Consider the following 27,135-nt stretch of genomic DNA (forward strand, 5'->3'; position numbering starts at 1 on the left):
TGGGGGAGAGGGGGGAGAGACCGTTAGAGAGTGGGAGGAGCCAGACCGGCCCCACCTCCCCCATCTGGGGGAGAGGGGGGAGAGACCATTAGAGAGTGGGAGGAGCCAGACCGGCCCCACCTCCCCCATCTGGGGGAGAGACGGGAGAGACCATTAGAGAGTGGGAGGAGCCAGGCGGGCCCCACCTCCCCCATCTGGGGGAGAGACCATTAGAGAGTGGGAGGAGCCAGGCGGGCCCCACCTCCCCCATCTGGGGGAGAGGGGGGAGAGACCGTTAGAGAGTGGGAGGAGCCAGACCGGCCCCACCTCCCCCATCTGGGGGAGAGGGGGGAGAGACCGTTAGAGAAGGTGTTACAGCCATCCTTTACCTTAAGTTAAATATGTGTGCATTAATTGTTGATAATGTTAAATGTTAATTGGGTAGTTAATGGCCGCCAGTGTCAGCTGGTGCAGTCACAGCCTGGTGCAGACACTGTGGAAATACATCATTTTGACCACTCTAATTTAAATGTTTGTTTTCTAGCACCTTAAGCCTTTCGTTTAGTTCAGAGTTTGTTCGTTATTTTGAAACCCTTTTTACTCATTTTTGGAAACACCTTGTTTGATAATAAATACTTTTTGGATGGAAGAGAACTCATTTTTGAGTGCGTGTATTAACCACCGCAGCCAAGGCCCGGAGGCGTCACTCGCCTGGGAAGCCGGGACATTAAGGGAAAACCATCTCGATTCTGGACTGACTGCAAACAGGATTGGACCAGTTTGCAGCGCTAAAGCACGATGAATGGGAAAGGTTTGACAGCTTCCGTGAGCCCCGAGCTGACCAACAGAGGGCGGGGCGCGGTGAAGCCTGCAGGCCTCGCGCCGCCAGCGCCCACTGCTCACTGCTGAGGCCATCGTGTGTGTGAAAGGGTTAGGGTTAGGGTTAACCCTAAACCTTAAGGGTTTGGGTTAGGGTAAGGGTTAACCCAAACCCTAACCCTTAGGTTTAGGGTTAACCCTAACCCTTAAGGGTTTGGGTTAGGGTTAACCCTAACCCAAACCCTAACCCTTAGGTTTAGGGTTAACCCTAACCCTTAAGGGTTTGGGTTAGGGTTAACCCTAACCCTAACCCTAACTCTTAGGTTTAGGGTTAACCCTAACCCTAACCCTTAAGAAGAAGGACTGGAGAGCGGTACTGATCCAGTGGTGCACCCAGAAGGGGCGTACACTAAACACCCCAGTTAATGCCCCAGGGGCAACACAGAGGGGGAGGAGCCAGAGGGGCAGCCTCCCCCACCTCGGGGAGAGGGGGGAGGGGCCGTGAGGAGGGAGGGGAGGAGGGGGGAGAGACCGTGAGGAGGGAGGGGGGGAGAGGAGAGACCGTGAGGAGTGAGGGGAGGGGGGGAGACCGTGAGGAGGGAGGGGAGGGGGGAGGCCGTGAGGATGGAGGGGGGGAGAGACCGTGAGGAGGGAGGGGGGGAGGGGGGAAAGACCGTGAGGAGGGAGGGGGGGGAGAGGAGAGACCGTGAGGAGGGAGGGGGGGAGAGGAGAGACCATGAGGAGGGAGGGGAGGGGGGGAGACCGTGAGGAGGGAGGGGAGGGGAGGAGACCGTGAGGATGGAGGGGGGGGAGAGACCGTGAGGAGGGAGGGGAGGAGAGACCGTGAGGAGGGAGGGGGGAGAGACCGTGAGGAGGGAGGGGGGGAGAGGAGAGACCGTGAGGAGGGAGGGGGGGAGAGGAGAGACCGTGAGGAGGGAGGGGGGGAGAGGAGAGACCGTGAGGAGGGAGGGGAGGGGAGGAGACCGTGAGGATGGAGGGGGGGAGAGACCGTGAGGAGGGAGGGGAGGAGACCGTGAGGATGGAGGGGGGGAGAGACCGTGAGGAGGGAGGGGGGGGAGAGACCGTGAGGAGGGAGGGGGGTAGGGGGGAGAGACCGTGAGGAGGGAGGGGGGGAGAGGAGAGACCGTGAGGAGGGAGGGGGGGAGAGGAGAGACCGTGAGGAGGGAGGGGAGGGGAGGAGACCGTGAGGATGGAGGGGGGGAGAGACCGTGAGGAGGGAGGGGAGGGGGGGAGACCGTGAGGAGGGAGGGGAGGGGGGGAGACCGTGAGGAGGGAGGGGAGGGGGGAGGCCGTGAGGATGGAGGGGGGGAGAGACCGTGAGGAGGGAGGGGGGGAGGGGGGAGAGACCGTGAGGAGGGAGGGGGGGAGAGGAGAGACCGTGAGGAGGGAGGGGGGAGGGGGGAGAGACCGTGAGGAGGGAGGGGGGGAGAGGAGAGACCGTGAGGAGGGAGGGGGGGAGGGGGGAGAGACCGTGAGGAGGGAGGGGGGGAGAGGAGAGACCGTGAGGAGGGAGGGGGGGAGGGGGGAGAGACCGTGAGGAGGGAGGGGGGAAAGGGGAGAGACGGTGAGGAGGGAGGGGGGGAGCAGCTGAATGCTGTGTTGACCAATCAGAAGCCAGGACAGTGACTCACGTAGATGGGCAGCAGGTCGGTCCCTCTCGGGGGGGGGGCCAGGAGGAAGACCTCTGGGTTGGGGGTCTTAGAGAAGGGGAACCTGAGGGGAGTTACGGCTCTGTGAGTGGGGGGGGGGCGTGACTGTGTGACTGTGTGTGTGTGTGTGTGGGTGTGTGTGTGTCGAAGTGTGTGTGTGTGTGTGTGTGTGTGTCTCTGTGTGTGTGTGTGTGTGTGTGTGTGTGTGTGTGTGTGTGTGTGTGTGTGTGTGTGTGTCTGTGTGTGTGTGTGTGTGTGTGTGTATGTGTCTGTGTGTGTGTGTGTGTGTGTGTGTGTGTGTGTGTGTGTGTGTGTGTGTGTGTGTGTGTCTGTGTGTGTGTGTGTGTGTGTGTGTGTGTATGTGTCTGTGTGTGTGTGTGTGTGTGTGTGTGTGTGTGTGTGTGAGTGTGTCTGTGTGTGTGTGTGTGTGTGTGTGTGTGTGTGTGAGTGTGTCTGTGTGTGTGTGTGTGTGTGTGTGTGAGTGTGTCTGTGTGTGTGTGTGTGTGTGTGTGTGTGTGTGTGTGTGTGTGTGTGTGTGTCTGTGTGTGTGTGTGTGTGTGTGTCTGTGTGTGTGTGTGTGTGTGTGTGTGTGTGTGTGTGTCTGTGTCTGTGTCTGTGTGTGTGTGTGTGTGTGTGTGTGTGTGTGTGTGAGTGTGTCTGTGTGTGTGTGTGTGTGTGTGTGTGTGTGTGTGTGTGTGTGTGTGTGTGTGTGTGTGAGTGTGTCTGTGTGTGTGTGTGAGTGTGTCTGTGTGTGTGTGTGTGTGTGTGTGTGTGTGTGTGTCTGTGTGTGTGTGTGTGTGTGTGTCTGTGTGTGTGTGTGTGTGTGTGTGTGTGTGTGTGTGTGTCTGTGTGTGTGTGTGTGTGTGTGTGTGTGTGTGTGTGTGTGTGTGTGTGTGTGTGTGTGTGTGTGTCTGTGTGTGTGTGTGTACTTGTTGAGTGAGATCTTCATGGTATGTGTGTTGCGTCCTGTAGCTCCGCCCTCTCCATCCCCTGTGGCTCCGGGGGCGTGGCCTTCCATGGAGCCTTCATCCCAATCATCATCCCACTCACCATCATCATCATCACCATCATCGTCCTCAAACCCAGCTGTTGAACACACCTTCATCATCATCATCACCTTCATCATCATCACCACCATCATCACCATCATCATCATCATCATCACCTTCATCATCATCACCATCACCATCACCTTCATCATCATCACCATCACCATCATCATCACCTTCATCATCATCATCATCATCATCATCATCACCATCATCATCATCATCTCCACCACCTTCATCATCATCATCACCATCATCATCATCTCACCACCTTCATCATCACCACCTTCATCATCATCATCACCATCATCATCATCATCTCACCACCTTCATCATCATCATCACCATCATCATCATCATCACCATCACCAACACCATCATCATCATCACCTATATTCATCATCATCATCAATGTATGTGACAAGTGTTGTCTGTGTGTGTGTGCGTCTGTGTGTGTCCTTGTGTGTGTCTGTGAGTGTCTGTGCTGTCAGTGTACTGTATGTGTGTGTCTGTGAGTGTGTGTGTGTGTGTGTGTGTGTGTGTTTTACCTTGTGTGTGTCTGTGAGTGTTTGTGCTGTCAGTGTATGTGTGTGTCTGTGAGTGTTTGTGTGTGTGTGTGTGTGTGTGTGTGTGTGTGTGTGTGTGTGTGTGTGTGTGTTTTACCTTGTGTGTGTCCTTGCGTATTCAAACCCGCTACGTCACTAGAAGCTCCGCCTCCTGTCCAGCGCTGGTTGTCGTTGTTAACCTGCGATGGACAATAAAGAACTCTCAGTCACTGAAACACGCTTTGAGAATCTAAATCAATGATATAACGATATTGTTATCAGAATAACGACAATGTGGTAGACTTAATACCCGGTATTATAACACAATATTATAACACAATACACTCATCATTAAGACAATAATAAAGGCCAACTTCCACCAGAAGCGTCTCAGAAGCGTCACGGCAGTAAAACGGTTGCCAAAGAATATAGAACCCATTCTAGTCAATGTAGGCTATTCCACGGGCTGCGGTAACAGCACGGAACCGTCCCCACACCCGCACTTGGTTTATGGTACTTGCCTCTTCTTTTTTCGAAGGTTGCCGGTTCGCAGCCCTGTCTCAGAACATTTCTTAAGCCAATCTGTTTGCATGTGCTCATGAATATTCATGAGCTCACATCGACCCCTATGCAGTTCAGTAACAGGGCATTGTGATAATATCATACAGTCTATCTATGGTAACAAAAGCTAATCAGTGGCAAAGAAGAAATGAAAGTCTGCGTCGATGCCTCGTCTAATCTCTAATCACAAGTCCAGTGTCGCGAGCGGACCGCACCGTTGCCATGACATCTAGAAACCATACCGTATTTAATAGGTTATAATATGGATGTATATATGTTATGTAGGGGTTGATTATAACTGGTGATAATCTATTTTACAATTCATATATTATTATTATGCACGTCTTGAGCCATGAGCCGGAACGCGTCAGAACGCGTCCAGTGGATCGCGGTACAGAACACGTCCGCTTCCTGCTGTGACGACCCGTGACAGTCTGGTGGAAAAGGCCTTAGATACCGAGTATTCCATAGGTACAAGAATGGAAACATGAATAGAGAAGAGATTCTAATGATAACTGATGTTTAATTTATTGAATAGTATTGTTGGATGATGATAATACTGTTCTGATAGGGTGTGATAATATATGAGTCATTTAGTTATAATGCTGTACAACACATCATAGATCATTTTAAACTGGTTTAACAATCTCTGAGAAGAGAAGACATTTCACTCAAGACAAGACTTCCTAGGGGGTGAGTGTGTGTGTGTGTGTGTGTGTGTGTGTGTGTGTGTGTGTGTGTGTGTGTGTGTGTGTGTGTGTGTGTGTGTGTGTGTGTGTGTGTGTGTGTGTGTGTGTGTGTGTCTGTCTGTGTGTGTGTAACGTGTGTGTATGTGTGTGTCTGTGTGTGTGCAACGTGTGTGTGTGTGTCTGTGTGTGGGGTGTGTGTGTGTGTGTGTGTGTGTGTGTGTGTGTGTGTGTGTGTGTGTGTGTGTGTGTGTGTGGGGGGGGGGCTTGTTTTGCTCTGACTAATGTGGTTGAAGTACTTTAAGTGGTCTTAATGGTAAGACAACTCTGTGAGTGCGTGTCTGTGTGTGTGCGTGTGTTTGTTGTCTTAATTGCTTCCACTTGGTCAGTTGACCTTGTGTTGTTTGTTTCATTTTCTCAATCTTTCTGTCCGTCTGCCCGCCTGCCTGCCTGCCTGCCTGCCTGCCTGCCTGCCTGCCTGCCTGCCTGCCTGCCTGCCTGTCTGTCTGTCTGTCTGTCTGTCTGTCTGTCTGTCTGTCTGTCTGTGTCTGTCTGTCTGTCTGTCTGTCTGTCTGTCTGTCTGTCCACCTGTGTGTGTGTGTGTGTGTGTGTGTGTGTGTGTGTGTGTGTGTGTGTGTGTGTGTGTGTGTGTGTGTGTGTGTGTGTGTGTGTGTGTGTGTGTGTGTGTGTGTGTGTGTGTTACCTGAGAGTGTGTGTTTTCGGCATCAGAATAGGAAGGGGCCGTCTGACCCACACCTTTCATCTACCGACACACAAACACACACACACACACACACACACACAGACAAACAAGTTACCAAAATGACGGTCAGAGAGACAGACGGACAGACAGGTAGACAGACAGGTAGACAGACAGGTAGACAGACAGACCTGTAGGTAGTCGACTGGGACCAGACCAGTCTCTCCTCTGGAGTTCTGAGCTTCAATCCACCCCCCGCCGACCTGCTGTCCCCAAAACACACAGAAGAGGAATTAACATCCTTTAACTACTGCACTTTATATTATATATCTACTTTAACTACTGCACTTTATATTTTATATCTACCTTAACCACTGCACTTTATATTATATATCTACCTTAACCACTGCACTTTATATTATATATCTACCTTAACTACTGCACTTTATATTATATATCTACCTTAACCACTGCACTTTATATTATATATCTACCTTAACCACTGCACTTTATATTATATATCTACCTTAACCACTGCACTTTATATTATATATCTACTTTAACTACTGCACTTTATATTATATATCTATCTTAACCACTGCACTTTATATTATATATCTACCTTAACTACTGCACTTTATATTATATATCTACCTTAACCACTGCACTTTATATTATATATCTACCTTAACCACTGCACTTTATATTATATATCTACCTTAACTACTGCACTTTATATTATATATCTACCTTAACCACTGCACTTTATATTATGTATCTACTTTAACTACTGCACTTTATATTATATATCTATCTTAACCACTGCACTTTATATTATATATCTACCTTAACTACTGCACTTTATATTATATATCTACCTTAACCACTGCACTTTATATTATATATCTACCTTAACCACTGCACTTTATATTATATATCTACCTTAACCACTGCACTTTATATTATATATCTACTATCAACTACTGCATATTATATTATATATCTATCAACTACTTCATATTATATTATATATCTACTTTAACTACTGCATATTATATTATATATCTATTATCAACTTTACTGCATATTATACTATATATCTACTTTAACTACTGCATGTTATATTATATATCTACTATCAACTACTGCATATTATATTATACATCTACTATAAACTACTGCATATTATATTATATATCTATCAACTACTGCATATTATATTATATATCTATCAACTACTGCATATTATATTATATATCTACTTTAACTACTGCATATTATATTATATATCTACTATCACCTACTGCATATTATACTATATATCTATTTTAACTACTGCATATTATATTATATATCTATCAACTACTGCATATAATATTATATATCTACTATAAACTACTGCATATTATATTATGTATCTACTATAAACTACTGCACTTTATATTATATATCTACTATAAACTACTGCATATTATATTATATATCTATTATAAACTACTGCATATTATATTATATATCTACTATCAACTACTGCATATTATATTATAATTCTACTATAAACTACGGCACGGCATATTATATTATATATCTACTATAAACTACTGCATATTATATTATATATCTATCAACTACTGCATATAATATTATATATCTACTATAAACTACTGCATATTATATTATGTATCTACTATAAACTACTGCACTTTATATTATATATCTACTATAAACTACTGCATATTATATTATATATCTATTATAAACTACTGCATATTATATTATATATCTACTATCAACTACTGCATATTATATTATAATTCTTTAATATTATATACACTAAAACTACTACAGCTTTAATATTAAATATTATAAACAACTATAAACTACTACAGTTTTAATATTATATATACTATAACTACTACAGCTTTAATATTATATATTGTAAACTGCTACAGCTTTAATATTATATACAATATAAACTACTACAGCTTCAATATTATATACTATAAACTACTACAGCTTTAAATATACAGAGTATACATAATATACTATAATGTATATAGATTATATTATAATGTAAATATTGTAAAATGTAATGTATATATTATAATGTATATATAGTATTTTATAATGCATATATGGTGTATTCTAATGTTTCTCCACCTGGTTGATTACAGAGAGTGTCTCTCCTTCTCTGATGGTCAGTTCGTTGTTTCCTGGTTCAGCTTCAAAGTCGTACAAAACCTGAACCTGCAGAACAACATTAGTTAGTCTTAGTTACACCTTCTGAAAGATAGTTAGTGTTAATCGATCTAGACTTGGGCACGGTACAGATGGCCTATTGTGAGTGTGCCCTTAATTACACTTACAAACACACACAGACAGATAATCTGTTTAAGGCCTAAAAATGTGAAACTAAGGCAAAATATGTGTCTCTCTCTCTCTCTCTCTCTCTCTCTCTCTCTCTCTCTCTCTCTCTCTCTCTCTCTCTCTCTCTCTCTCTCTCTCTCTCTCTCTCTCTCTCTCTCTCTCTCTCTCTCTCTCTCTCTCTCTCTCTCTCTCTCTCTCTCTCTCTCTGACAAAAAGAGTTCAGGAGGAAAAGTTTGCACATCCTGGGGTCTCTCCCACACACACACACACACACACACACACACACACACACACACACACACACACACACACACACACACACACACACACACACACACACACACACACACACACACACACACACACACATCCTGTCAGATGACATATGCACTTATCTACTCCACATTAAATAGTATGTATTACTGAATATAGTTACACCAATACTATATATACTACACTATAAGATAGTTACTATTACAGTTCTCGACTTTATATACAGGCTATGAAGTTATATTTCATTACCTTTTCAACTAGCACTATTGTTTATTAGTAACAAGTGATTGTGGTTGTAAACATATAACAACTAGTACCACAGTGCATCAGTCAGTCTGTGTGTAAACACATAACTAGTACTGTAGTGCATAAGTGAGTCTAACACTAACTACTAGTACTATAGTCATCAGTGAGTCTAACACTAACTATTAGTACTATAGTCATCAGTGAGTCTACTAACTAGTACTATGGTCATCAGTCAGTCTAACACTAACTATTAGTACTATAGTCATCAGTGAGTCTAACACTAACTAGTACTATAGTCATCAGTGAGTCTAACCTACTAGTCATCAGTGAGTCTGTTTACACTAACTAGTACTATAGTCATCAGTGAGTAAACACGGCAGTCTTACCGTCGCTGCCATGGTGCCTCCACACCTGCAAAGGTAGGCACTGCGTCTGCAGACAGATCCGCACCATGCAGACCAGTACACGACCAGTGCAAGTCCAGTGCAACCAGTACAGGACAGACGGACCAGACCTACACGGCCAGTACAACCAGTTGGGTCATGGAGCTGCTCTCTGAACTTAAGGTCCGGGTTGAAGACTCCGTCGTACTTTATTCTGCTCAACCGAGTTTTCTCTACTCTCTACTTTGCTTCCAAGAGTTGTCCCGGGGAGCAGCAGGAGGTGGAGCGGGAGGGAGGGAGCAGCCCGACACGGAAGCCGAGGGAGGAGCCAGGGGGCGTCGCCCGTCGCCGCTGCCCGCCGGCCGCGCTCTGTGTTCGGGTACAACTCTCCCCGTCACTCGCCGTAGGCTCCGGATGCTTTAACTGATCAAAACTGTTTCAATCTGAGAACCCTGTTGCTTTTACCATTGTAAAACTATTAACCTGTTGGTTGTAACATTGTAAACATGTTAATGTGTTGGTTGTTATATGTTAACCTGAGGGTTCTAACACTGTTAAACATGTTACCCTGATGGTGTTAACATGTTAAACTATAACCTGGTGGTTCTACCACTGTTAAACATGTTACCCTGATGGTGTTAATGTTAAACTATAACCTGGTGGTCGGACGGTTCAGTCAGCCTCGTGCCTCGGGATATTAATTTCACTAATGAATAATAAATAATAAACCAGAATATCCAGTTCCATATTTCGCCTTGCAGCCACAAGCTTGACTCTCATTAGAATATTATTACATTAAGTCACATTACTTTGTGTTTTTTAAGTTGAAGCGAGTTTAAATGCAACAGCTGCAGCTGTTGCATTTACTTATATCTATATAGTGCTATTGCTAGGTTAAACATTGGTTATATTTCTATACTAATAGCTCTATACAGGACTTTATGTATCCTCTATCTCTTTATAGCCCTATCTATTTATATAGCTGCAGCTCTACATAGAACTGACAGTAGGCCTGTTTCAGGTGTGATGGCACTTCTAAAATAACTCCCTCGTCAAGCCTGCCTATTATCAAATATACAACTAGTTTAAAGTGTTCATTTACGCGTTGTGATGACGATGGGACATTTCACAGCTCCTCAGCTCAACATCGCCCCATCAGGGGAGAGGGAGACACGCATGTAGGAACTACAGGTCAAACCACAGGTAGGAGAAGTAAAAAACACCGGTAAGAACCAAGTGAGACCCCAGGTGAAACCACAGCTAGTATATTGTATATTATGTATTTTGTTATTTACCTATAATATTGGGCTTAATTTCTATCCTGCTTTGGCAATGTAAACGTTGGTTTACATTGCCAATAAAGCTCTTATGAATTAAAATTCCCGTGTTCTTTAGAAAAGGTACTCGAATCAGGATCGCTTTTAACTCACTTTATTTGGTAAAGGTTTAGTCTAGTCTCTATGAAGCAAAAGGCGGGGAATTGTATCGGCACGAGTGGAGATACACGTAAGGCATCTGAAGGATGCGTTACCTGGAGCATTCTGGCCCCCTGGGCTATGTGTTGTGACTTTAATACAATGCCTTTTACTGGGCAGGCGTGGACTCAGTTATGTGCTCTGATTGGCTAAGCATGGTGCTGAACTCCTGCCTCCTGGATACCCAAGTGTATTTTGTGCTGATACCTTGTGGCTATGCGTTGGCATTGCAACCGGGTTTGTGGCTTGGTGCTGACCTCTTGTGGCTATGTGCGGGAATTGCACTTGTTCTGTGGCCTTGAGCGTCTGAGGTTCTAAAATACGAATGGCTTCTTGTATGAACTGGACGTATCCCTACACTCAGGATCCCACCCTAGGATGAGAAAGAAGCTTCCCTAATCGCCATGGACACATGTGGCCTGTTGGTATGAATTTGTAAATTGTGTCACAAAATTAATTGATTTGAATTGAGAGGGAGAGTGAGGAAGAGAGAGAGAGAGAGAGAGAGAGAGAGAGAGAGAGAGAGAGAGAGAGAGAGAGAGAGAGAGAGAGAGAGAGAGAGAGAGAGAGAGAGAGAGAGAGAGAGAGAGAGAGAGAGAGAGAGAGAGAGAGAGAGAGAGAGAGAGAGAGAGAGAGAGAGAGAGAGAGAGAGAGAGAGGGAGCGAGAGAGAGAGGGAGCGAGAGAGAGAGAGAGAAAGAGAGAGAGAGAGAGAGAAAGAGAGAGAGAGATGACATTAGTAGTAATATTATATATTATGTTACCTCCAGTTATTAAAGATTATTTTTTATATTATGTTACATATTATATTATAATAAATGATAGCATTATGGTTGTTATTTTAGAGAGAGAGAGACAGAGACAGAGGGAGAGAGGAGATACATAGACCATTGTGTGGCGCGGCGCCACAGAATCAACATCGAGCGCCACGAATTGATTGTCTTTATTTATTTATTTATTTAAAAAAAAAAAAAAAAAAAAAAATTATAACGCGATTTGGAAATCTAAAATTGTTCCGTCCATTCATCTCTGCATAGCACTCGGTCTCCCTGTCATTCTCACACACACACACACACACACACACACACACACACACACACACACACACACACACACACACACACACACACACACCACAACACACACACACACACACACACACACACACACACACACACACACACACACACACACACACACACACACACACACCACACACACGGAGCGAGAACGACGATGCTAACACATGAACCCACCGATGTCACCCGTCGCTTAGCAACCGGACACGCTGGGGTTGTTAAGTTACCGGACTACTGAAACTACTACGGAGTGATAATAACAAAGACGTGAATCAGGCAATAAATCCAATTTCCTTGGACAGCGGTAAGGTTCGGTGTGCATTAAAGTACAGACAGAGTGGACCAATTGCGAACTACTGCAGCTGCTCCAAGTTAAACCCCAAACTAATCGGAATAAGTATTTATAGCGGACTACACCACCTATTCTATTCCGCATAGAATTCTATTCCGAACCGATTGAGGCGTATATATATATGATACTTTTCTATTCCGATTGAGCTGTTCTTCCACATCTATGCAAATCAGATGTGTCCGCATGTAAACGCAGAGTTACATGCAGACTCACTGACGGCCGCGTCGCCGTGTCGCAGACGTCTGTCCAGGTGTGCCCCCCCCCCCCCCCCCCCCCCCGCACCACACATTGGTCCTTGGTCTGTGGGAAACACTGGATAGGTAGGGCTGAGATAAGGTAAGGCTGAGATAATGTACGAAACGCTGAACTGCAGCATTGTACCGTGATCTCGACCATAAATCAATAAAAGTGATCATAAACCAATAAGTATAAAGATATAAGAGGAGGCTCCCGTAGCATAACTATTATAGATATATATTATATTATATCTACAATGTTATGGAGAACATGGCTGAAGATTCAGAAAGCACCTTCAAAAGTGATATTATATAGCCTATACTATAGTAGATCTACTATATATCTATTATATATAGCCTATACTGTAGTATATCTACTATATATCTATCATATATAGCCTATACTGAAGTATATCTACTATATATCTATCATATATAGCCTATACTGGAGTATATCTACTATATATATATATTATATATAGCCTATACTGAAGTATATCTACTATATATCTATTATATATAGCCTATACTGAAGTATATCTACTATATATCTATTATATATAGCCTATACTGGAGTATATCTACTATATATCTATTATATATAGCCTATACTGGAGTATATCTACTATATATCTATTATATATAGCCTATACTGTAGTATATCTACTATACATCTATTATATATAGCCTATACTGGGGGGCTGGTCTGGTCCAGCCTGCCCTCCAGTCCTCAGAGACTCAGAGCTGGTCTATACTGTAGTATATCTACTATACATCTATTATATATAGCCTATACTGGGGGGCTGGTCTGGTCCAGCCTGCCCTCCAGTCCTCAGAGACTCAGAGCTGGTCTATACTGTAGTATATCTACTATATATCTATTATATATAGTCTATACTGGGGGGCTGGTCTGGTCCAGCCTGCCCTCCAGTCCTCAGAGACTCAGAGCTGGTCTAATCAGCCGTCATCAGGGAGATAAGATAGTCCAGGTGTGCGTGTGGTTGATAGGTGTTTATGGCCGCTGTCCCTGTACTGTACCACAGGCTGAACCCACTGGGGCCACGGCTGGCCTGTAAGACCTGGCTCTTCTTGATGAAAGGTTCTGAATGTGTAAAGGCTCTTCCTGTGTCAAGGCTCTTATTGTGTAAAGGCTCTTATTCTGTAAAGACTCTTATTGTGTAAAGCCTCTTATTGTGTAAAGGCTCTTATTGTGTTAAGGCTCTTATTGTGTGTAGGCTCTTATGTGTAGAGGCTCTTATGTGTTGAGGCTCTTATTGTGTAATGGCTCTTGTTGTGTATAGGCTCTTATTTTGTAAAAGCTCTTATGTTTAGAGGCTCTAATGTGTAGAGGCTCTTTTTGTGTAAAGGCTCTTATTGTGTAGAGGCTCTTATTGTGTAGAGGCTCTTATTATGTAGAGAGACCAAAGGCGTTTGTGTTGTGATGTAACACTCCAGCGTGTCCTCTGATAACAGCTGAAGATAAATAGAGGAGGAGCACCGAGCCTGAGACAGACGGACACACAGACAGACAGACGGACAGAGAGACGGAGAGAGAGACGCCCGGACAGAGAGACGGACAGAGACAGACAGACAGAGAGACAGACAAACAGAGAGACGGAGAGAGAGACAGACAGAGAGACGGAGAGAGAGACGCCCGGACAGAGAGACGGACAGAGAGACAGAGAGACAACCGGACAGAGAGACAGACGGACAGACAGACAGACAGACAGACAGACAGACAGACAGACAGACAGACAGACAGACAGACAGACAGACAGACAGACAGACGGAGACACCATGCAGACCATCATGACTCAGAACGGGTGTGAGACGACGGGGCCGGTGAAGGCACAGGTGACAGGTGAGTACTGTTAGTACTACTAGATTAGTGTTAGTACTATGAGTACTGTTAGTCCTGTTAGTACTACTAGATTAGGGTTAGTACTATGAGTCCTGTTAGTACTACTAGATTAGTGTTAGTACTATGAGTACTGTTAGTACTACTAGATTAGTGTTAGCACTATGAGTCCTGTTAGTACTACTAGATTAGTGTTAGTACTATGAGTACTGTTAGTCCTGTTAGTACTACTAGATTAGGGTTAGTACTATGAGTCCTGTTAGTACTACTAGATTAGTGTTAGTACTATGAGTACTGTTAGTACTACTAGATTAGTGTTAGTACTATGAGTCCTGTTAGTACTACTAGATTAGTGTTAGTACTATGAGTCCTGTTAGTACTACTAGATTAGTGTTAGTACTATGAGTCCTGTTAGTACTGTTAGTACTACTAGATTAGTGTTAGTACTATGAGTACTGTTAGTCCTGTTAGTACTACTAGATTAGTGTTAGTACTATGAGTCCTGTTAGTACTACTAGATTAGTGTTAGTACTATGAGTACTGTTAGTCCTGTTAGTACTACTAGATTAGTGTTAGTACTATGAGTACTGTTAGTACTACTAGATTAGTGTTAGTACTATGAGTCCTGTTAGTACTGTTAGTACTACTAGATTAGTGTTAGTACTATGAGTCCTGTTAGTACTACTAGATTAGTGTTAGTACTATGAGTACTGTTAGTCCTGTTAGTACTACTAGATTACTGTTAGTACTATGAGTACTGTTAGTCCTGTTAGTACTACTAGATTAGTGTTAGTACTATGAGTACTGTTAGTCCTGTTAGTACTACTAGATTAGTGTTAGTACTATGAGTACTGTTAGTACTACTAGATTAGTGTTAGTACTATGAGTACTGTTAGTCCTGTTAGTACTACCAGATTAGTGTTAGTACTATGAGTACTGTTAGTCCTGTTAGTACTACCAGATTAGTGTTAGCACTATGAGGACTGTTAGTACTGTTGGATTAGTATTAGTACCAATAGTACTGTTAGTACTGTTATATTAGTATTTATGCTATGAGTACTTAGTATTAGTTATATTAGTACTATTGAATTACCACCCTGTAGAGGTGTTTTAGGATTAGTATCATAACTAGAGCTACATAGAGTACTGAAGATAAGGATATCAAGGTCTTTGTCTCTCCAGGTGTAGTGTATATCAAGGTCTCTCTCTCTCCAGGTGTAGTGTATATCAAGGTCTCCCTCTCTCCAGGTGTAGTGTATATCAAGGTCTCTCTCTCTCCAGGTGTAGTGTATATCAAGGTCTCTCTCTCCAGGTGTAGTGTATATCAAGGTCTGTCTCCCAAGGTGTAGTGTATATCAAGGTCTCTCTCTCCCCAGATGTAGTGTATATCAAGGTCTCTCTCTCTCCAGGTGTAGTGTGTATCAAGGTCTCTCTCCCCAGATGTAGTGTATATCAAGGTCTCTCTCTCTCCAGGTGTAGTGTATATCAAGGTCTCTCTCCAGGTGTAGTGTATATCAAGGTCTCTCTCCAGGTGTAGTGTATATCAAGGTCTCTCTCTCCAGGTGTAGTGTATATCAAGGTCTCTCTCTCTCTCCAGGTGTAGTGTATATCAAGGTCTCTCTCTCTCTCTCCAGGTGTAGTGTGTATCAAGGTCTCTCTCCCCAGGTGTAGTGTATATCAAGGTCTCTCTCTCTACAGGTGTAGTGTGTATCAAGGTCTCTCTCTCTCCAGGTGTAGTGTATATCAAGGTCTCTCTCCCCAGGTGTAGTGTGTATCAAGGTCTCTCTCTCTCCAGGTGTAGTGTATATCAAGGTCTCTCTCTCTTCAGGTGTAGTGTGTATCAAGGTCTCTCTCCCCAGGTGTAGTGTATATCAAGGTCTCTCTCTCTCCAGGTGTAGTGTGTATCAAGGTCTCTCTCTCTCCAGGTGTAGTGTATATCAAGGTCTCTCTCCCCAGGTGCTCTCCCCATGTGGCTGAAAGGCACCCTGCTGAGGAACGGTCCGGGCTGCTTCTCTGTTGGAGACTCTTCTTACAACCACTGGTTTGATGGGATGTCCCTGATACACAGCTTCACCTTCAGCAAGGGTGGGTACACACACACACACACACACACACACACACACACACACACACACACACACACACACACACACACACACACACACACACACACACACACACACACACACACACACACACACACACACACACACACACAGGTTCTGGTTCTACAGGTCAGGTCTGATCGTGGTGGGTCTGATTCTGATTCTGCAGGTGAAGTGGTCTACAGGAGCAAGTTTCTGAAGAGTGAAACTCACAAGAGGAACATGGCGGCCAATCGTATTGTTGTGTCAGAGTTTGGAACCATGATCTACCCTGACCCTTGTAAGAACATTTTCTCTAGGTAAACCCTGCCCACATACACACACACACATGCACACACACACACACACACACACACACACGCACACACACACGCACACGCACACGCACACGCACACACACACGCACACACACACACAGACGCACACACACGGACAAATAGACACGCACACGAACACTAGCACACACAAATACACACACACTCCCACACACAGCACCCAAACCAGAGCTCCCCCTGACCTCTGACCAGGGGGAGCTCCCCCTGACCTCTGATGAGGGGGAGCTCCCCCTGACCTCTGACCCCTGACCTCTGACCCCAGGGCCTTCACCCACCTGCGTAACGCCATCCCGGACTTCACAGACAACAACCTGATCAACGTGATCCGCTACGGGGACCAGTACTACGCCGCCTCCGAGGTCAACTACATCAACCAGATCGATCCTGCCACCCTGGACACGCTGGGCAGGGTAACACCTAGCGTTCCCCCCCATCCAGGTCCTAGTGTGGACAGAACTAGATTGACTCCTGATCCAGGTCCTAGTGTGAACAGAACTAGAGTGACTCCTGATCCAGGTCTAGTGTGAATAGAACTAGAGTGATTCCTGATCCAGGTCCTAGTGTGGACAGAACTAGAGTGACTCCTGATCCAGGTCTAGTGTGGACAGAACTAGAGTGACTCCTGATCCAGGTCTAGTGTGGACAGAACAGAACTAGAGTGACTCCTGATCCAGGTCTAGTGTGGACAGAACAGAACTAGAGTGACTCCTGATCCAGGTCTAGTGTGGACAGAACAGAAGTAGAGTGACTCCTGATCCAGGTCCTAGTGTGAACAGAAGTAGAGTGACTCCTGATCCTGGTCCTAGTGTTGACAGAACAGAACTACAGTGACTCTTGATCCAGGTCTAGTGTGGACAGAAGTAGAGTGACTCCTGATCCAGGTCCTAGTGTTGACAGACTTTATTTCTGATCCATGTTCCAGTTTGAGTGAGAGATCATGTGATACAGATGCATTCTAGTGCGACTAGAACAGGTGTGACTGAGTTTGCATGTAATCCAGACTAACTACAGGGACCACATCGCTCTGAACCTGGCGACGGCCCATCCCCACTACGACGACGAGGGGAACACCTACAACATGGGGACCGCCATCCTGGGCTGGACCACTCCCCGATACGTCATCTTCAAGGTCCCCGCTCAGACCACCGGTAGGTCAGCCCACACCCTGTAGAGACTACACACCCTCTAGAGACTACACACCCTGTAGAGACTACACACCCTCTAGAGACTACACACCCTGTAGAGACTACACACCCTCTAGAGACTACACACCCTGTAGAGACTACACACCCTGTAGAGACTACACACCCTCTAGAGACTACACACCCTCTAGAGACTACACACCCTCTAGAGACTACACACCCTCTAGAGACTACACACCCTGTAGAGACTACACACCCTCTAGAGACTACACACCCTCTAGAGACTACACACCCTGTAGAGACTACACACCCTGTAGAGACTACACACCCTGTAGAGACTACACACCCTCTAGAGACTACACACCCTGTAGAGACTACACACCCTCTAGAGACTACACACCCTGTAGAGACTACACACCCTGTAGAGACTACACACCCTCTAGAGACTACACACCCTCTAGAGACTACACACCCTGTAGAGACTACACACCCTGTAGAGACTACACACCCTGTAGAGACTACACACCCTGTAGAGACCACACACCCTCTAGAGCAGGGGTGCCCAACCAGTCGGTCGCGGTCTACCAGTAGACCGCCGACAGATACCAAGTCGACCGCGAGGGGTGAAGAAGAAATTATTATTATTAGTATTTTTTAAATAAAAATTGCGCGGGACATATACGCGCGGTAGCGCATGCGCTGTCAACAGCAGTTGACAGAACTCCCCCTGTGTACTGTGATGAACTCCCCCTGTGTACTGTGATGAACTCCCCCTGTGTACTGTGATGAACTCCCCCTGTGTACTGTGATGAACTCCCCCTGTGTACTGTGATGAACTCCCCCTGTGTACTGTGATGAACTCCCCCTGTGTACTGTGATGAACTCCCCCTGTGTACTGTGATGAACTCCCCCTGTGTACTGTGATGAACTCCCCCTGTGTACTGTGATGAACTCCCCCTGTGTACTGTGATGAACTCCCCCTGTGTACTGTGATGAACTCCCCCTGTGTACTGTGATGAACTCCCCCTGTGTACTGTGATGAACTCCCCCTGTGTACTGTGATGAACTCCCCTCCTGCTCCCCAGAGGCGGCGCGGAGGCGGCCTCCCCTGGAGCAGCTGCAGAAGGTTTGCTCCATCCCCTGCCGCTCCAGCCTGGCCCCGGGGTACTTCCACAGCTTCGGGATGACGGGCCGCTACCTGGTGTTCGTGGAGCAGCCCTTCAAGCTGCACATCCCCCAGCTGGCCTCTGCCTACTTCAGGGGCGCCAACTGGGGCAGCTGCCTCAAGTTCCACCCGGACGACCAGGTGAGACCTGTCTCTCTCTCCACTGTCTCGAGGAGGAGACCTGTCTCTCTCTCCACTGTCTCCAGAGAGGAGACCTGTCTCTCTCTCCACAGTCGGATGGGAGACAGGGACAGGTCATGGTCGTCTGTCAGATGGGTGGAGAGAGAGACAGGTCATGATCGTCTGTCAGATGGGTGGAGAGAGAGACAGGTCATGTCATTTGTCAGACGTCATGATCGTCTTGTGAGGGGTGTGTATGACTATAATCTGCAGTATAGTAAGGACCTGTCTCCAGAGAGGAGACCTGTCTCTCTCTCCACAGTCGGATGGGAGACAGGGACAGGTCACGGTCGTCTGTCAGATGGGTGGAGAGAGAGACAGGTCATGATCGTCTGTCAGACAGGAGGAGAGAGAGACAGGTCATGATCGTCTTGTGAGGGGTGTGTATGACTATAATCTGCAGTATAGTAAGGACCTGTCTCTCTCTCCACCTGTCTGTCAGACGGTCTTTCACCTGATCGACAGGCACACCGGGAAGGAGGTGGCGACGCGTTACTACGGCGACGCCATGGTGGTGTTCCACCACATCAACGCGTATGAGGAGGGCGGGGTCGTGGTGGTGGACCTGATCAGCTACAGCGACAGCAACCTGTACCAGATGTTCTACCTGGACAACCTGAGGCAGGAGACCCCCGACTACGTGAAGACCAACCAGGGCTTCTCCCCGCCAACCTGCAAGAGGTTCTTGCTGCCGCTCAGTGTGGACAAGGTACCGGCTAGTGCCGACTAAATATTACTACTGCTACCGAAACTATTACTAGTACTACCTAACTATTACTACTGCTACCGAAACTATTACCACTACTACCTAAACTATTACTACTGCTACATAAACTAATACTACCACTACCTAAACTATTACTACCACTACCTAAACTATTACTACTACTACCTAAACTATTACTACTGCTACATAAACTAATACTACTACTACCGAAACTATTACTACTGCTACCGAAATTATTACTACTACTACCTAAACTATTACTACCACTACCTAAACTAATACTACCTAAACTATTACTACTACTACCTAAACTATTACTACTGCTACCTAAACTATTACTACTAATAACTAAACTATTACTACTCCCTAACCTATTACTTCTACTACGTAAACTATTAGTACTACTACCTAAACTATTACTACTGCCTAAACTATTACTGCTACCTAAACTATAACTACTACTAACTAACCTATTACTACAACTAACTAAACTATTACTACTATTACCTAAACTATTACTAGTACAAACTAAACTATTACTACTACTACCTAACTATTACTACTACTAACTAAACTATTATTAATCCCTAAACTATTACTACTACTACCTCAACTATTACTACTACCTAAACTATTACTACTACTAACTAAACTATTACTACAACTTAAACTATTACTACTGCTTCCTAAACTATTACTAATACTTACTCAACTATAACTAGTACTAACTAAACTATTACTACTACCTAACCTATTACTACTACTACCTAAACTATTACTACTGCCTAAACTCTTACTGCTACCTAAACTATAACTACTACTAACTAACCTATTACTACAACTAACTAAACTATTACTACTATTACCTAAACTATTACTAGTACAAACTAAACTATTACTACTACTACCTAACTATTACTACTACTAACTAAACTATTATTAATCCCTAAACTATTACTACTACTACCTCAACTATTACTACTACCTAAACTATTACCACTACTAACTAAACTATTACTACAACTTAAACTATTATTACTACTTCCTAAACTATTACTAATACTTACTAAACTATAACTACAACTAACTAAACTATTACTACTACCTAACCTATTACTACTACTACCTAAACTATTACTATTACCTAAACTATTACTGCTATACGTAAACTATTACTACAATACGTAAACTATTACTACTACCTAAACTATTACTACTACCTAACCTATTACTACTACTACCTAAACTATTACTATTACCTAAACTATTACTGTTATACGTAAACTATTACTACTACTACCTAACTATTACTACTACTAACTAAACTATTATTAATCCCTAAACTATTACTACCTCAACTATTACTACTACCTAAACTATTACTAATACTTACTAAACTATAACTAGTACTAACTAAACTATTACTACTACCTAACCTATTACTACTACTACCTAAACTATTACTACTGCCTAAACTATTACTGCTACCTAAACTATAACTACTACTAACTAACCTATTACTACAACTAACTAAACTATTACTACTATTACCTAAACTATTACTAGTACAAACTAAACTATTACTACTACTACCTAACTATTACTACTACTAACTAAACTATTATTAATCCCTAAACTATTACTACTACTACCTCAACTATTACTACTACCTAAACTATTACCACTACTAACTAAACTATTACTACAACTTAAACTATTACTACTACTTCCTAAACTATTACTAATACTTACTAAACTATAACTACAACTAACTAAACTATTACTACTACCTAACCTATTACTACTACTACCTAAACTATTACTATTACCTAAACTATTACTGCTATACGTAAACTATTACTACAATACGTAAACTATTACTACTACCTAAACTATTACTACTACCTAACCTATTACTACTACTACCTAAACTATTACTATTACCTAAACTATTACTGCTATACGTAAACTATTACTACAATACGTAAACTATTACTACTAACTAACCTATTACTACAACTAACTAAACTATTACTACTATTACCTAAACTATTACTAGTACAAACTAAACTATTACTACTACTACCTAACTATTACTACTACTAACTAAACTATTATTAATCCCTATACTATTACTACTACTACCTCAACTATTACTACTACCTAAACTAATACCACTACAATACGTAAACTATTACTACGACTAGTACAACGCCATCTACATACGACGTCACAGAAACCCTAATGAAAGGTTGTCACCTGGATCACAGGACGTTGCCACGGGAACCAACCTGTTGACGGACAGCCGAGCGGAGGCCCGCCTCCAGAAGGACGGCTCGGTGTTCTGCACCCCAGAGGTCCTGTTCCAAGGTGAGACCAGATTAGAGACCAGAGGTCCTGTTCCAGGGTGAGACCAGATTAGAGACCAGAGGTCCTGTTCCAAGGTGAGACCAGATTAGAGACCAGAGGTCCTGTTCCAAGGTGAGACCAGATTAGAGACCAGAGGTCCTGTTCCAGATTAGAGACCAGATTAGAGACCAGTGGTCCTGTTCCAAGGTGAGACCAGATTAGAGACCAGTGGTCCTGTTCCAAGGTGAGACCAGATTAGAGACCAGATTAGAGACCAGAGGTCCTGTTCCAAGGTGAGACTAGATTAGAGACCAGAGGTCCTGTTCCAAGGTGAGACCAGATTAGAGACCAGAGACTCTGTTCTAAAGTGAGACCAGATTAGAGACCAGAGACTCAGTTCCAAGGTGAGACCAGATTAGAGACCAGAGCCTCGGTTCCAGGGGGATATTATATAGACACTGTTACAGGGTGAGACCAGAGAGCGGAGACTCTAAGATTAAGAAGATGTCCTCCCAGGTTACAGAGTCCCAATAGATTGAATCCAACCCTCTTACATAATGCTCCTTGATGTTTGAGTTCAACTGTTGAAAGGTTCTGTCAATTTTTATCTTTCCAGCCCTAGAGATGTTAGGGTATAAACTGTTTGAGAATGAGAATAACATGTTACATGACCCATCATGTTATTTACATGTTATTGAACCCACCCAGGTTTGGAGCTGCCAGCTATCAACTACAAGTTCAACGGGAAAAAATATCGCTACTTCTATGGCTCCAGGATGGAATGGTCTCCACACCCCAACAAGGTGAGGACCGAGGTTAGAAGTTAGAGGTCAGAGGTCAGAGGCTGAATGAGGTCAGAGGCCGAATGAGGTCAGAGGTCAGAGGCTGAATGAAGTTAGGGTTAGAGGCTGAATGAGGTCAGAGGTCAGAGGCTGAATGAGGTCAGAGGTTAGAGGCTGAATGAGGTCAGAGGCTGAATGAGGTCAGAGGCTGAATGAGGTCAGAGGTCAGAGGCTGAATGAGGTCAGAGGCTGAATGAGGTCAGAGGCTGAATGAGGTCAGAGGTTAGAGGCTGAATGAGGTCAGAGGTCAGAGGCTGAATGAGGTCAGAGGTTAGAGGCTGAATGAGGTCAGAGGTTAGAGGCTGAATGAGGTCAGAAGTTAGAGGCTGAATGAGGTTAGGGTTAGAGGTTAGGGTGAGGGTTAGAGGTTAGAGGTTAGAGGTTAGGGTTAGAGGTTAGAGGCTGCAAGAGGTTTGGGTTAGAGGTTAGGGTGAGGGTTAGAGGTTAGAGGTTAGGGTGAGGGTTAGAGGTTAGAGGTTAGGGTGAGGGTTAGAGGTTAGAGGTTAGAGGTGACCTCTCTGTGGTTTCCGTCCAGCTGGCCAAGGTGGACCTGGAGACCGGGACTCACCTGGAGTGGGAGGAGGCCAACTGCTTCCCGTCGGAGCCCGTATTTGTGGCCTCGCCGGACGCCGTCGCCGAGGACGACGGTAAGAACCAATGGGGGTCCCCGAGCCCACAGGAAACAGGAAGGAGCCCGGCTGACCCTCTCTCTCTCCAGGGGTGGTGCTGTCCTGCGTGGTCTCGGCGGACCCTGCCCTCTCCCCCTTCCTGCTGGTCCTGGACGCCCACACCTGGAAGGAGGTCGGCCGGGCGGCGGTTGACGCCCGCGTCCACATCGACCTCCATGGCCTCTTCATCCCCGCCGGCCCGTAGCGCCGCACGCCGCCACCGGGGGCGCTGTTATACAGGATAGCTATAGATATTATATATTATATAAATATATCTATATACATATTATATAGATATCTATTTATCTATATATATACTGTATATATAGATATGCATGCTATGTATTATATATATACTTTGATACCGAAAGATCACGTCAACATTTCAACATGGAGATAATAATAATAATAATAATAATAATAAATGAAATTTATATAGCGCTTGCCGCTTAATATGGTACTCTAAGACGCTTTACATATTGCCCTATCAAAACTATGTAAGACAGACTAGGAATAAAAGAAAAACAGAGGTTAAACATGAAGAATAAGGTGGGAGTTAGGTGGGGAAGGCTAGTGTGAAAAGGTATGTTTTGAGGGCAGATTTGAAAGAAGAGAGGGTTGGAGAGACTTTGATGTGGGAGGGGAGTGAATTCCAAAGGGTGGGGGCAGCAACTGAGAAGGCCCGATCACCCCAAGTCCGTCGCTCAGTCCGTGGAACTTGTAGCAAGTTGGCAGAGATGGACCTGAAGAATCGGGAGGGGGCGTGGTGATGGAGGAGGTCGGCAACGTAGGGGGGGGCTAGGCTGTTGAGTCCTGTCCTGTTGAGATGATTGTTTACGTTAGCGATACTTTTGCAGAAATAAGTTATTTATGTGTTTCTCAAAGGAATGAGTGTGTATGTGTGTGTGTGTTTTTAACATATACACATAGGACCAACCATTGCGTTGTAAAATATTATATAAACCGACATGAAAATAAAGAAGAATCAACTTTCATGTCTTGTTTTCTTGACTGTTTTAAAAGATTAAAGTTGATTAAACTCATCGTCTACAATATTAATGGTTTAATAGTTTCAATTGTATATATATATATATATATATTGTGGCGACGCTTGTTCAGATGGGCTGGGGATTCTAGGGGTTCATTCATCCTGGGGGTTTGGACCCAGTTGGTTAGCAAACCAAAAAGTTGGTTAGTACAGGTGAGTGCAACTTCTCTGGCAGGATGTTGAAGTCGCTGAGGATAACGAGTGGGGTGCCATCCTCAGGAAAGCAGCTGAGGAGGGCATCCATCTCGTCGTAGAAGTCACGGAAGGGACCTGGAGGACGGTAGATCACCACAATGGAGAGCTTGATAGGAATGGTGACCGTGACAGCGTGGAGTTCAAACGCAGATCTGGCCAAGTGTTCTAGTGGAAGGACCTGGTAGGACCACATGGGTGAGATGAGGAGTCCGGTCCCCCCTCCTCGCCCGGGTGGTCTAGGGGTGTGTGAGAATGAGCAGACGGTGGAGAGGGCAGCAGGAGTAGCAGAGTTCTCTGGAGTGATCCTGGTCTCTGTCAGGGCCAGGAAGTGAAGGGTCATGAGGGACGCGTAGGCTGAAATCAAGTCTGCCTTCTTGACCGCCGACTGGCAGTTCCAGAGTCTTCCCATGACCTCCAGGTCAGTGTAAGCACGGGTAGGTGGATGGTGAAGATTAGACGGGTTACTGCGCCGAGCAGAGGAGCCATGGTAACGCCGTCTACGGGTTGAAATCCTGACAATGATTGAAGTACGACACATAGCTACAATAGGGCAGGGGGCCTCCTCGAGGGACTCCCACAGAGAGACTCCCTTAGTCTTTGTTTCCCGGGTCTTGACTCCCACAGAGAGACTCCCTTAGTCTTTGTTTCCCGGGTCTTGACTCCCACAGAGAGACTCCCTTAGTCTTTGTTTCCCGGGTCTTGACTCCCACAGAGAGACTCCCTTAGTCTTTGTTTCCCGGGTCTTGACTCCCGCAGAGAGACTCCCTTAGTCTTTGTTTCCCGGGTCTTGACTCCCACAGAGAGACTCCCTTAGTCTTTGTTTCCCGGGTCTTGACTCCCACAGAGAGACTCCCTTAGTCTTTGTTTCCCGGGTCTTGACTCCCACAGAGAGACTCCCTTAGTCTTTGTTTCCCGGGTCTTGACTCCCACAGAGAGACTCCCTTAGTCTTTGTTTCCCGGGTCTTGACTCCCGCAGAGAGACTCCCTTAGTCTTTGTTTCCCGGGTCTTGACTCCCACAGAGAGACTCCCTTAGTCTTTGTTTCCCGGGTCTTCGTTTGCTGGGTCCTGACGCTACATCTGACGCTAACAATAGCTAGCCCTTAAATGGGCATGGTAGCTGAGGCAGACTTAGCTCCGCCCAGCTATCAAGCCTTTTGTTTCACCTTTTGTTTCATAGGCCTAAATCACACAGAAGTAACAGATGGAAAGTTAAAACAAACAATCGTAGTTCTAAACACTATGGAATCTTAGTTACCAAACTCACCTACAGCCAGATATGACACAACCTACTTGTAAGACATAAATGTATTTTTCTCTTACAAGAATAGTTCACCAAAACACTCTGAAACAACTTGAGTGTCACATACTTAAGCAACAATAGGTCACTATCAGTGCAAGCAGGCCAATGGCAACCAAGAATGCAGTCCTTCCTCCCTCACTTTAAAAACCACCAGCCGCCACTATATATAGGACTTCAACCATTCCATATCTTTGAATAAAGCGCTGGCTCCATCTAGTGGTGAAGGTCAGGACACATAAATACATTTCAACAAACACCACAACAACTGACTTACCCTAAATAATGAAGTATCAAGCCACATATGAACAACTTCATGATCTAACCATATCACTCCATTTAGAATATTTTCGATGGAACCTTATTCCTCTTTAATGTTATATTCTACATCTTCTGTACATGCTGTGTACTTTGTATTAGAAGGTTTATCATTTACTAGCAGATTATTATTCATAAATTTAGTTTACCAGTGTGGCAATGTCTCATGTTTATTGTGTGTGTGTGTGTGTGTGTGTGTGTGTGTGTGTGTGTGTGTGTGTGTGTGTGTGTGTGTGTGTGTGTGTGTGTGTGTGTGTGTGTGTGTGTGTGTGTGTGGGCGGGTTTGGCCTGTATTTGTAAATACTTGGTCTATATTGGCCATCTGTAGTTGAGGATAATCCATTTAGAGAGATTAGAGAGAGACATAGAGAGAGAGAGGGAGAGAGAGAGAGAGAGAGAGAGAGAGAGAGAGAGAGAGAGAGAGAGAGAGAGAGAGAGAGAGAGAGAGAGAGAGAGAGACATAGAGAGAGAGAGACAGAGAGGGGGA

At 44.7% G+C, this 27,135-nt stretch overlaps 2 protein-coding genes across 5 annotated transcripts in view; one reads left to right on the forward strand and one right to left on the reverse strand.

Annotated features, from left to right (window-relative positions):
- Nucleotides 1-9,599, reverse strand: part of LOC132456578 (sorting nexin-9-like) — a 23,798-nt gene extending 14,199 nt beyond the window's left edge. Inside the window, exons 1-7 of one of the 2 annotated variants that reach the window (XM_060050982.1) lie at nt 9,282-9,599; nt 8,170-8,256; nt 6,201-6,272; nt 6,013-6,072; nt 4,181-4,262; nt 3,398-3,554; nt 2,451-2,532 (exon numbers count right to left, since the gene is read on the reverse strand). In XM_060050982.1, coding sequence (XP_059906965.1) covers nt 2,451-2,532; nt 3,398-3,554; nt 4,181-4,262; nt 6,013-6,072; nt 6,201-6,272; nt 8,170-8,256; nt 9,282-9,293 — 552 coding nt within the window. In that variant the 5' untranslated portion in view covers nt 9,294-9,599. Of the gene's footprint in view, nt 1-2,450; nt 2,533-3,397; nt 3,555-4,180; nt 4,263-6,012; nt 6,073-6,200; nt 6,276-8,169; nt 8,257-9,281 lie in introns of both variants that reach the window. The other variant, XM_060050981.1, reaches the window with a different exon arrangement.
- A 4,435-nt stretch (nt 9,600-14,034) lies between these two features.
- bco1l (beta-carotene oxygenase 1, like) lies at nt 14,035-24,025 on the forward strand. 3 transcript variants are annotated; one of them, XM_060050987.1, is made up of 11 exons: nt 14,035-14,279; nt 16,233-16,361; nt 16,551-16,680; nt 16,979-17,126; nt 17,717-17,864; nt 18,944-19,164; nt 19,646-19,912; nt 22,201-22,300; nt 22,988-23,082; nt 23,657-23,768; nt 23,840-24,020. In XM_060050987.1, exons 1-11 carry the CDS (start codon nt 14,216-14,218, stop codon nt 23,992-23,994), a joined length of 1,569 nt encoding a protein of 522 aa, XP_059906970.1. In that variant the 5' UTR covers nt 14,035-14,215; the 3' UTR covers nt 23,995-24,020. The 3 variants fall into 3 exon arrangements, with proteins under 3 accessions (XP_059906970.1, XP_059906972.1, XP_059906971.1); XM_060050989.1 differs by lacking the exon at nt 14,035-14,279 and adding an exon at nt 15,917-16,038 and having other exon boundaries at nt 16,202-16,361; nt 23,840-24,025; XM_060050988.1 differs by lacking the exon at nt 14,035-14,279 and adding an exon at nt 15,932-16,135 and having other exon boundaries at nt 16,202-16,361; nt 23,840-24,025.
- The last annotated feature ends 3,110 nt before the right edge of the window (nt 24,026-27,135 follow it).

The sequence above is a fragment of the Gadus macrocephalus genome, chromosome 4, assembly GCF_031168955.1.
Source record: "Gadus macrocephalus chromosome 4, ASM3116895v1".
NCBI classification, from domain to species: domain Eukaryota; kingdom Metazoa; phylum Chordata; class Actinopteri; order Gadiformes; family Gadidae; genus Gadus; species Gadus macrocephalus.